The sequence below is a fragment of the Saimiri boliviensis genome, chromosome 12, assembly GCF_048565385.1.
Source record: "Saimiri boliviensis isolate mSaiBol1 chromosome 12, mSaiBol1.pri, whole genome shotgun sequence".
In the NCBI taxonomy this organism is placed as follows: Eukaryota; Metazoa; Chordata; class Mammalia; order Primates; family Cebidae; genus Saimiri; species Saimiri boliviensis.
This window is the reverse complement of record NC_133460.1, coordinates 40,351,726-40,364,009: the sequence shown is the minus strand read 5'-3', so window position 1 is coordinate 40,364,009 and position 12,284 is coordinate 40,351,726. Positions and strand designations below refer to the sequence as shown.

Here is a 12,284-nt window from a genome sequence, read left to right as displayed (position 1 = left end):
TAGATCTTAATGTGCCTTTGTGGAGAAGGCAGTCAATTGACTTTTCCTATTTGTATTTTTTCCCCATTGATTTTACATTTGCAGCAATGTACCTTAAAGCAAGGGGCAGTCTTTTCCTTAATCACTTTAATGATTATTGTATCTTATTAAAAATGTATGATAAACTAAGGATACACTCTTTTTATTAAAAATGTTTACATGTACAATGAATATGGTGTTTCAGAAAGGCCAAATAACAATTACGTACCTTTGAGTTTTAAAGTTGTACAACTGCCAACTACTTTTAGCATAGGCAGAGAGGTGATAGGGTCACACAGTCACTCTTGCAGATAACACTGATAAAAATAGAATAAAGTAATTATTAAAAATAAGAAACTACAATTATTTACAGATACTAGAAAGTGTCACGGAACAGATAGAAACTAGAAAAGAAACTAGAAGAGAGCAAATGGAACTGGGAAAAAGAACTGTGACTGAAGGGGGTCAACAAGATGAGTCGTGTCATTCTGGCCTGATAGTACCTCTTCCCTGCCATAATTATGTCAAAATGCTGCTTTGTTGGCTAAAGGTACCAGAGATGAGAAATTAGAGCTGAAAGAACAGCACTTTATTAATTCCACTTTTTGTGTCCTAAGAAATCATTGCATAACTCAAGAGCACAAAGATTTTTTTTCTTCTGTAAGTTTTCTACCTTTAGCTTTTATATTTAGGGCTACAATTCATTTAGAGTTGATTTTTTAGTCTAGTATGGGGTAAAGTATGTTGTTGATTTTTCCCATATAGATTTCTAACTATTATAGTAAGATTTGTTGAAAAGATCTTCCCTCCCTCCCTCCCTCATTCCCTCCCTTCCTTCCTTTTTCTTCCTTTTTTTTCTTTTCTTTCCTTCCCTTCTTTATCTCTTTCTTTTCTTTCTCCCCTCCTCATCACTCTTCTCTTCCTCCCTCCCTCCGTACCTTTCCCCTCCCCAATAGACCAATCAACTCCTTATTAGAATGAAATACCAATAATCTTAAAAGAAATTCAGCACAATCCAGAGTTGCTACAATGTATTATCCCACTAGACAGACAAAGAAACAAGAACATTTGAGGTGTACTCAGGAGAAAAAATTTAGGTAGAAGGGAAATGATACCAACTGCAACTTGGACCCATAGGAAAGAATGAAAAGCACCAGAGATGGTGAATATGTGGGTAAATACAAAAGACTATAACCACTTAAAGCAAAATTATAATTCTATATTATAACTCTGGTTTATAAAGTATATAAATATAATGTAAATGACAATAATAGTTCTAAGAAGATGGTAGAGGTCAAGTAAGTAGAAATATACCATTGTATTGTTCCTATATTTTACCTGGATGAATTCAGTATCAACTATAATTAGAGAAGGGTAAGTTAAAGATGCATATTTAATTCCCAGAACAACTGCTAAAAAATAATGAAGAGATACAGCAGAAAGCCAATAGTGGCAATAAAATTGAGTTTGAGTTTTAAAAAGATACTTTATTAATAGAAAACAAGGCAGGAACAAAGGAAGAAAAAAGATGAGACAATTTTTTTAAAAGAAAGGCAAACCTGAATATAGTCAGATGGATAATTACATTAAATGTTAACACTCCAATGAAAAGGCAAATTGTCAGACTATCTAATAAAAGCAAGGACCAAGTAATGCTCTCTACCAAAGGTGCATTTTAATAACAGGATACAATTATATTGGCAGTAAAAGGCTGGAAAATAATAGACCATGCAAACAGCAAAAAAAAAAAAAAAAAAAAAAAAAAAGTTGGAATAGCTATAGACTTCAAAATAAGGAGTAAAATTAGAAGCAATGAGGAGTATATTATGATAATGATGAAAAACTAAATTCTTTCCCCCAACACTGGGCAGAAGGCAAGAATGTTCACTTCTTTTCAGCATAGTACTGGAGATCCTAATTAATGTAGTAAAGCAAGAAAAATAGATAAAATTTGTACAAATTAGAAGTAAAACTGTCTATTTGTAGACAACATAATTGTCCATGTAAAAAGTCCCTGGAATGTATAAAAGCTACTAGAACTAAGAAGTGAGTTTGGCAAGGTTGTAGGATATAAGAAAAATGCACAAAATCAATAATACTTCTATATAGCAGCAATAAACAAAAATAAAATGTAAGTACAGTTCCATTTACAATAGCGTTCAAAAACATGCAATATTAAATGATACACAAGATCTGTCAATGAAAAATACAAAAACATTGCTGAAAGAAGTTTAAGACCTCTCAAACAAATGGAGAGATATATTTATGAATTGAAAGACTCAGTTTTCTTCTTAAATTGATCTATAGCATCAGTGCAATGCCCATAAACATCCTAACCTAGAATAGCAAAAGCAATTTTGTTGGTTTGTTTTTGAGACAGGGTCTCACTCTGTAACTCAGGCTGGAGTGCAGTGGTGATATCTTGAGTGACAGAAGCCTCTACCTCCTAGGCCCAAGCGATCCTCCTACTTCAGCCTCCCAAGTAGCTGGGACAACAGGTATGCACCACCACCCCCGGCTAGTTTTTGTATATTTTGTAGAGATGGGGTTTCATTGTGTTGGGCAGGCTAGTCTCCAGCTCCTGGCTCAGGGATCCTCCCGCCCCTGGCTCAGGGATCCTCCCGCCTTGTCCCCACAAAGTACTGAGATAACAGGCATGAGCCACCATTCCCAGCCCCAAAGCTATTTTAAAAAGAACAAAAGAATTGCATTACCCAATTACTATAAATCTACAGAATTGGGCAAAGGAGAGATACATGAATCACTGGAACAACATAGAAAGTCCAGATAAAGACTATCATACATATTTCCAATTTTCAACAAAAATATCAAGGCGATTTAATGGGGAAAAAAAGTCTTTTTAAAAAATGCTACTGGAACAACTGGAAATCTGTATAAAAAAATTGACACCAGGTTTTACACCATACTATACCAGAAAACAATCTCTAACTGTATTGTAGCCCTAAATATAAAAGCTGTAAAGCTTCTAGAAGAAACTAGAAGAAAAATATTTGTGACCTTGGCTGAGAGTTCTTAGGGCACAAAAAACCTGACTATAAGAGAGAATAATTCATCAAGTGTCTATTCTCAAAATAAAAACATTCGTGTTTTGAAAAATAATAAAACAGAAGGAAAATGTACAGAATAGGAGAAAATATTTGTGATATATGTACCTAGTAATGTATGCCTAGAAATTATAAAGGTCTCTTACAATTATAACAAGACAATCCAAGAAAAGTGGGTAAAATATTTGAACAGACACTTCACAAATGAAGATATATAATTGGTCAAATAAACATAGGCGGAGAGGCTCACCATCATGAGTATTTGGGGAAATACAAATGTGTAAAGGTCTGCACTTTGGAAAACCTACCCAGACTGTACCTCCTGTCTGGTCTCTAGAGAGCCCTTGCCCAGTTTTCTGTAGAATCATTTTTGATATTGGTTTCATTCTTTATCCTTCCTCTGCTTCAACTTCTAAATACTTCTGGTTCAAAGTTATCAGACTGGAACTTTTGTGGTCCCATTTCTTTGCCCAGTTTAGGATTCTTTTACATTTTGCCTGGAAGAATGTCAATTCCTCAAACAATAATATGGTGAACAAACTAGTGTCTTCCCTCCCCAATGAAAACCACCCAAGGAATTTCAGTACTTGACTAATACTGTTCTTAACTGTTACGCTTTACACAATCATGCCCCCATTTATGCCTCTGTCTCTATTTCCTTTTCTTCTTAGGTTTTGATTAGGCTTTTATTAAAGTCTTTTTCTTAGTAAGACTTTTTTTTCAGGTTCTTTATCTCTCCTTTTAATTCCATTAGCATAGTATAGTTTTTGTTGTTGTTGTTTTGAGACTGAGTTTCGCTCTTGTTGACCAGGTTGGAGTGCAATGGCATGATCTCGGCTCACCACAACCTCCACCTCCCAGGTTCAAGCGATTCTCCTGCTGAGGTATGCGCCATCACACCCAGCTAATTTTGTATTTTTTTCTTTTTTAGTAGAGACGGGGTTTCACCATGTTGGTCAGTCTGGTCTCAAACTCCTGAGTTCGTGATCTGCCCTCTTCAGCCTCCCAAAGTGCTGGGATTACAGGTGTGCACCACCATGCCCGCCTGTTGGTTTTGAGAAAGGATCTCCTTCTGTCGCCCTGGATGGAGTGCAGTGGTGCAATTATGGCTCAGTGCAGCCTTAATCTCCTGGACTTAAGTGATCCTCCTCACTAAGCCACTTGAGTAGCTTGGGCTACAGGCTGTGCCACTATGCTTGGCTAGTTGTTTTATTTTTATTTTCAGTAGAGACGAGGTCTTGCTGTGTCTTGAACTCCTGGACATAAGCAATCCTCCTGCCTAGGATTACTTGAGTGTTGGCATTACTTGGCCAAATGCTGCGATTAGTTGGCCTCCCAAAGCGCTAGGATTACAGGCATAATCCACTGTCCCTGGACTGTTAGTATGGTCTTTGAACTCACTCAGATGATACCAGTTCTTCCAGGAAAATTGTGTTATTTTTATAGGCAAAAATTAAAAGTTTAATATTTTTTTCTTAAAATTATATTTTATAAGATTATACTGTCTAGTTTTTAAACCAACAATCTTTTAACTGGTTATTATTTGAGTGTTTGTTTTGTTGTGTGTGAGGTCAGAGTGCCTGGAGTGGGAGGGAGGACAGTTGGGTGCGTTTAATTAACAAACACTTGTATAGTGCCTCCTATATGCCAGGCACTATTCTTAGCACTATCACCAATATAACGCTTCTTCATGAAAACCCAACAAAGTAGACACTATCATTATCTCTGGATTACCAATGAGAAAACTGAGGCAGAGAGAAGTTAGGAAATCCACAGCAAGGTCAGGCAGCTAATAAATAGCAGAGCTTTTATTTGAAGTGAGAGTCTGGCCCCAAAGTCTATCTAAATTGCTAATCTGTGCTGCATTATATAGCAAAAACATGCATGTTAATTTACAATGTTATTGTTAAAATAGAACATGAAGTTAATTTGCATTTTACTCAAAAAAGTATGTTTCTTGTGTATGTCCTCAATCTGCCACATTAAATATCTTTATGAAGTTTTTTTAAGGTTTTGGGCTTTATGTGATGAGCTCTGATAGTTTTGACGGAGGCCCTTGCTGAAACAGCTTGACTAATTTCTATAGGAAAGTGTAGTGGGCTCCATATGTCAAAAGCTGGAATAACCACTGATCTTGATGTGTTACCCTTGAACACACAAAGCATCTGTTTTCTGGCTAAGAACATTTTCTAAGACTTCATTACTTCTATCAGCTAATTATATTTCAGTAGTAGCTAATTTTATTTCAGGGCTAATTTTATACAGGTACATTGTGTGTGTGTGTGTGTGTGTGTGTGTACACATTTATATGTATAAAAATATACACACACATATATATATAACAATATATACATAAACATGTGTGTGTATATATATATATATATATATATATATATATATATGTGTGTATTTTTCACCCAGGGTTCTCGCTTTGTCACCCAGGCTGGAGTGCAATGGCTCAGTCTTTGCTCACTTCAACCTCAAACTTCTGGGCTCAAGCAGTCCTCTCACCTCAACCTCCTAAGTAGCTGGAATTACAGCATAAGCTATGATATCTGGCTATATATATGTGTGTGTGTGTGTATATATATATATATTTAGCAAAATTTTGTAGGGACGGGGTCTCACTATGCTGTCTAGGCAGGTCTAGAACTTCTGAACTCAAGCAACACTTTTTGCCTTGGCCTCCCAAAATACTGAGATTACAGGCATGAGCCACCATGCGGGGCCCAGATACATAATATTTCTGACCTTTCATGACAGTTTTTTTGAAAGCTTTGAAGCTGAGTGGAGAATAACAAAGTTGCGATGACATGCAATCGTTGTAAACAGCCTACTGGGGTCCGTTATTAGATTAGTGCCTTGTCTACAAAGCAGTCTCTTCATCTTCTAATTCAAAGTCTTGCCTCTATAAAATTTCAAATTTTTCACAATATCTTTCACAGAAGCTAGAGAAGAGTCACAATTATGCCTATTAGAACTACACATGCCAATGTCTATTATACTTCATGTAGGGAGCAAATTTTGCCTTATGTTTATTTTGGCTGATTCAGCACTTGCTGTCAAAGGGCATGGACCTATTCACCTTAGTTTTCTTTAGCAGTACTCAGCTAGCACAGAACTTTAAAGCAGGAGCTTGTAAATTTTTTTTTTGGTAAAGGAGTAGATAGTACTTTGTGAGCTATTCAGTCTCTGTTACAGCTATTCAGCTCTGCTGGTGTGACTCTTAAGTAGCCTAGCTAATACATAAATGAATGGGTGCAGCTGTGTTCCAACAGAACTTTGTTACAAAAACAGGTAACAGGCTAGATGTGGCCCTGTGCCACTGTTTGTCGATTCCTTCTTTAGAGCATAGGTTTAGCAAATTATCTAGAAGTCAGAAGGGTAGGCTGCACTGCATAACAAACACATAACTCAAAGATGTCATCAATGTGTAGTTTTTGCTCATGCTTTCTGTCTAGTGGGAGTTGGCAGGAGATTTCTGCTCCTTCTAGACACTCAGGGACCCAGGCTGTTGAAGACTTCATCTAGACATGTGTTCTCATGCAGTAAATAAAAGGCAAGGTGACAGATCATGAAGTGTCTCTTAAAGCTTCCATCTGAAGGCGACACATTTCATTGGTTGAAACAAGTCCCATGGCCAACCTTAACTTCAAAGGGAACAGGCAGGGAGATTCAATTCTGTCATGAAGCTAGAAGAAAGAGAAATGGAATATTTGTGAATAGCTGAAGAATGATAACAGATAAAACATACAATGGCATAAAAACAAATAAATGCAGAGTTGCTCAGGTTGAAGCCGTAGTGAGGTGGCTAAAATTTCTCTCCTGACACACCTTCAGGGGCCTCCTAGGACTCAGCAGATTGTAGTTTAAAATCCCAAATGCCCATCGATGATAGACTGGATAGGGAAAATGTGGTACATATACACCATGGAATATTACACAGCCATAAAAAACGATGAGTTCACGTCCTTTGTAGGGACATGGATGAACCTGGAAACCATCCTTCTCAGCAAACTGACACAAGAGCAGAAAATCAAACACCGCATGTTCTCACTCACAGGCGGGTGTTGAACAATGAGAACACAGGGACACAGGGAGGGGAGCACTACACACTGGGGTCCGTTGGGGGGAAATTGGGGAGGTGGGAAGAGGTAACATGGGGAGAAATGACAGATACAGGTGAGGGGAAGGAAGGCAGCAAACCACACTGCCATGTGTATACCTATGCAACAATCTTGCATGTTCTTCACATGTATCCCCAAACCTAAAACGCAATGAAAATAATAATAATAATAAAAGCCTCTGCTTTAGAGAAAACTACTGCCTACTCAATTGGGAGGACTAGTTCTAGGTTTCAAAGATGTGTATCAAAAATACATTCTGCTGAATTGATTACACATGTCATTTTTGAAGCAATTCACTGACTGCTAAACTTTGATGATAATTCTTATCTTTGGTATTTTATCTTAAGATACTTATCTAAGATGTTATCAGAAGGGCTATTCCCATGAACATATTAAGATGCCTTTGCTTTAATAGGTTAAATGGTTACTTTGGTAAAAATCATTATACTATTAAAGAACTGTAGAGACATTGTATCTTAAAAAGTATTATTTATTTTTGATAGTATACTTTAAATGTATTTATTAGGAGTTGGTGTTGATATGAGTAGTTTTTCGATGGGGAGGTTTGCCAATGACCAAATCTTGGCTTGCTCTATGCTCTTCCCCCGCTGGAGTTCCTGGGAGAGCATATGTCAGAATACTGGCAATCCAAGAAGCAAATACTGTCTCTTAGTAACTGGGAAGCTGTGTTAGAGTGTCTTGAATCTGTCTTGGGAACAGAAGGTTAGGTGGTTCTGCACAGAAAATTGGCCAGTAATGACACTGATTCCCTTTATATTCCCTGATGAATGGAACCAAGAGATGAGGCACGGGAGCACTCTGTGCCTTCATAAAGTTGCATTCACCCTGCTGGTAATGGTTGCCCTGGGCTCTGGCCAATATGATTAGCAAATTCTCCTTGGTTTTGGGGGACCAGGAGCAGAAGGAACTTGGAAATAGCTGGAAGTGGTATTCGGAGTGGGAAGAGGGGCAGAAGATATCTTCTCCCAACCTTTTTTTTTTTTTTTTTAAAGGCAGTCTTTAACACCAGGCTGGTGTTCAGTGGCGTGAACTTCAGTTCAATGCAACCTCTGCCTCCTTGGTTCAAGTGATTCTTATGCCTCAGCCTTCTGAGTAGCTGGGACTACAGGCATTTGCCACCATGCCTGGTTAATTTTTGTATTTTTTGTAGAGACAAGGGTTTCACCATGTTGGCCATGCTGGTGTTGAACTCCTGACCTCAGGCGATCTGCCCGCCTCAGCCTGCCAAAGTGCTGAGATTACAGGTGTGAGCCACTGTGCCCGGCCCTCCCAACAAGATGTTAAAAAAAATTCCCAAAAGGTAGACTTTGTTTCTGTCTTGAAAATTTGAAAAACCTGTTTTTATTCCTAAAAATGTGGTTTCAATTGAAAAGGAAAAGATTTTCCTCTATTCTGTGATGTACAATGATGTGTTTTTAGCCCCTGATTTGTTCCTTGTGCAACTGATATCTGTAAGCAGTGTTACAGACAGAATTTGTCCTTCCTTTTCCTAGTCCATGGAGGACATGTCGTAAAACTTTTACACAAGGCAAGTTGTCATTTTTACTGTTTTTAGACACTATGAATTTAAAATTTTATTTAAGTTGAGATTCTTCTATACTATTTAAGTATTATATTGTGTTTACATTTTGTTATAGAGCGTTTAAAAAATATTTTACTGTTCTAATCAATCATCAATTAAGTTGTCCAGTGATAGGACTAAAAAAAAAAAAAAAACTGTCAAAGAAAATTTAAGCAATATCCAGTAGATGGCAGCATGGCGTTGTACATGAAATAAAACTTTGCTGAGGGCATTGCATTGCAGCTGCAATTTGGCATTATTAAGGCAAAATGACTTCACATTTCATTTAGAAAAGTACATTTTCAACAAAATAGCTTTTAGATTAGAGCTGAGCAATTTCTTCCTTGATCGTAACCTAAATTACATGATTTCAAGTGTCTTGGCTTTTCCTACCACATAGCCAACACCTTGAGGTTAGACGTAGCATACTATATCTTTTATTTCTCCTCTAAATATTGTTCAGTGCAGTGCCAGGCACATAATTGTGCACCTCCTTGCTCATCAGTGTTTTGGCTTAAAAATGATTCAAATGTGTTGTTATTGCACTTTCTAGTCAAAACAGTGTCCCGTAAAGCCCTGTTAGCCTATCATGACTATATACATCACACACACACACATGCAACACATACACATATATGCCAATGGCCATGCTACCTAGAATAATTTGTATTAGAAAGTTTGACATGTGAACCCTCCGTGAAGGTTATCAGGAATTTCCATGTTGCTAAATCCCAGGGACACATTTCAGGCCTCATCTTTCCTGTCCTTAGCGACTTCCACACTGGAGTCTCTTGGCTTATAGCATTTTTCTATTTTCCCTCCCTTTTCCAGCAGCAACTGCTTACTAGTCATTAGCTTTCTCCTCTTGTCTTCTTGAGCTACATGCTGGGGCTTCTCAGGTCACAGTCATTTCAGACATCCTTCTTTCATGCCCTATAATCAAAGCAGTGACTTCTCTCCGTGACAGGGGCTCTACCCCAGGGAGGCCACAGGCCCTGAGCCTGGAACTGGATCTCTGTAGTTGCCTTTTTTTTTTTTTCTTGAAGAGATGGAGTTTTGCTATGTTGCCTAGGCTGGTCTAGAACTCATGACCTCAAGCTATCCTCCTGCCTCCATCTCTCAAGTAGCTGGGACTATAGACATGAGCCACCTAGTGCAGCCTGCAGTTATCTTTTATCTGGTTTTCTTATCTTCTACTAATCCCTTTTCCACATTTCTCCAGAAAGAGCTTTTCCAAAGTGATCTTACTTATTTTCATAGAACACTTCCACTTTTCTTCATCGCTCTTAAGAATAAAGTCCCAAATCCTTAACACCGCACTGTATTTCTGGACCAATTAATGTTGTCAGGTCAGTCTTGAGCCATTTTCCCTCACTTAGTGTACTCTAACCAAATAGCTTTTTTTTTTTCTTTTTTTCTTTTTTTTTTTTTTCCATTTCTACAAAAGCCCTTTCTACAAAAGCTCCTGGCCTGCAGACATTGGAACATGTTGTAATCTTTGCCTGGTGCTCTCTTAAGGCCCCCAACCCAGTATCAGTTTAAATGCCACTTTCCTAAGAGTGCCTTCTCTTCCCCATTGTCCATATTGGATCCTTCTCCTCCTGTAACAAGTTCTCATTTCATGTTGCATTTATTTCAGAGCATTTATCACAACTCTAATTAAATACAATTTTGTGTAACCGGGTGTTCCCTCCTAGGCTGTAAGCTCTGCAAGAAGAGAGACTATAAGCTCCACAGGAAGGGAGACTTACTACCTGGTTCTTTTTGTATCCTGATTCTTAGCAAAATTTTTGAGACAGACCAGGCTGCTGTGAACATGAGATCAACTGTGTTTAATAGATGCCTCAGTAACTTCAGAAACATTTTGTTCTTATTTCTTTTTTCTATTTTTTCTTGAGATGGAGTCTCACTCTGTTGACGAGGCTGGAGGGCAGGGTGCAATCTTGGCTCACTGCAGCCACTGCCTTCTAGCTTCAAGCAGTTCTCCTGCCTTAACCTCTCTAGTAGTCGGGATTACAGGTGCCACCACCACGCTCAGTTAATTTTTGTATTTTAGTAGAGATGAGGTTTCACCATGTTGGCCAGGCTAGTCTCAAACTCCTGACCTCAAGTGATCCACCCACCTCAGCCTTCCAAAGTACTGGTATTACAGGTGTGAGCCGCTGTACCCAGCCTGTTCTGATTTTCTAAAGCTTAGCTTTTCATTGTCATAGATTATACATTAACTTACTAGGCCAATAACTTTGACAGAAATATCGTTCTGAGAAATGTGTTTAAAATTACTCATGTCAAAATGCAATTTTTAGAATAATAGGTATATTTATAAGTAGCTTAGTTTTCTTGTTAGATTAAAGATCAATAATTTTTATTAAAATATATACATATTTTTATTTATTTTTGTTTTTGTAATCTCTGTAGAAAATTGTGGAAAAAATGAGCTAGGTGACAAAAGAGGATTTCAAATTCTGGGCATCAAAAAAAATCTCATTAGGAAACATTTTCTTAGGATATATGAGAATTATATACATCTTAGCCCACATTTCCAGAAATATCTAAAATCAAATGGGAAAAGCATTAAGACATTTGTATGAAAGTCCCATTATTTTTTACAGTAAATAAAACTTTAGTCCTAATCAACCTTGTAGACGACAATTACTCCTAAAAATATACCTGAGTTTTATGTTTAAATTTGAACATCAGGGAAGAACTGCAATGACTCATCGTTTTTTAAAAACACTTAAAACTATCTGTAATTCAGGCCTGAATCTCAGAGCATTTTTTTTTTTTTTTAACTAAATTAACTTCCTTGGATAGCTTTTCTTATTGATTTGAAAATTGTCTTTTGGCATAATAAAAATTGAATACCTCCCTGCTACATGACTCACAATTGTACTTTTCTGTAAGATACATGATCTCTTGCATTATCTAATCTAGGAGAAGAGAGAGGGTAGGTTGAAGAGGATCAGCGTGCGGCTGGAGGAGAATTCTTTGCCAAGAATAGTGTAATCAATCCCATAAACCAAGCTGCAATTTTAAGAATCCTGTTGTGATGGTGATTAGACTCATAAATCTCTTTGCTGCATTTTTTTCAATAGAAAATGTGGTAATTTTAAAGACAATTATGCCTTCCTTTGGTTCAAAGAATAATTTAAAACCTGATTTTGTTTAGTGGTGAATTTATTTACTTAGAAACATACAACATGAAGGAAAAATCTTCATGAACTTATAGTAGAAATTGTTTAAGAATCTTTTTTCATGCTACATGAAAACATTTTAAAATAAGAGTAAAACTGTATTTTAAAGGCTGAAATAATTAGTGGAATCTACTTAATATGTTTGTTGGTTTGGGTAGGTGCTATATTTTCCTTATTTTCTCTGGGCAGCTCTATCAAGAGATTGACCGTGCCTGATAAGCCAATACCTGCATGGCGGGTATAGATAAAACCAAGAGATGGGAAGTCATCTTACATTCATTACTCTCTTCTCCAACAG

The 12,284-nt window shown here is 37.2% G+C and overlaps 1 protein-coding gene across 3 annotated transcripts in view; it reads left to right on the top strand.

Annotated features, from left to right (window-relative positions):
• ANK3 (ankyrin 3) overlaps positions 1–12,284 on the top strand; it is a 698,348-nt gene that overhangs the window by 61,099 nt on the left and 624,965 nt on the right. For all 3 annotated transcript variants that reach the window (XM_074382261.1, XM_074382265.1, XM_074382263.1), the window contains exon 2: positions 3,895–3,967. In XM_074382261.1, the coding sequence (XP_074238362.1) occupies positions 3,895–3,967 (73 nt within the window). The remainder of the gene's footprint in view (positions 1–3,894; positions 3,968–12,284) is intronic.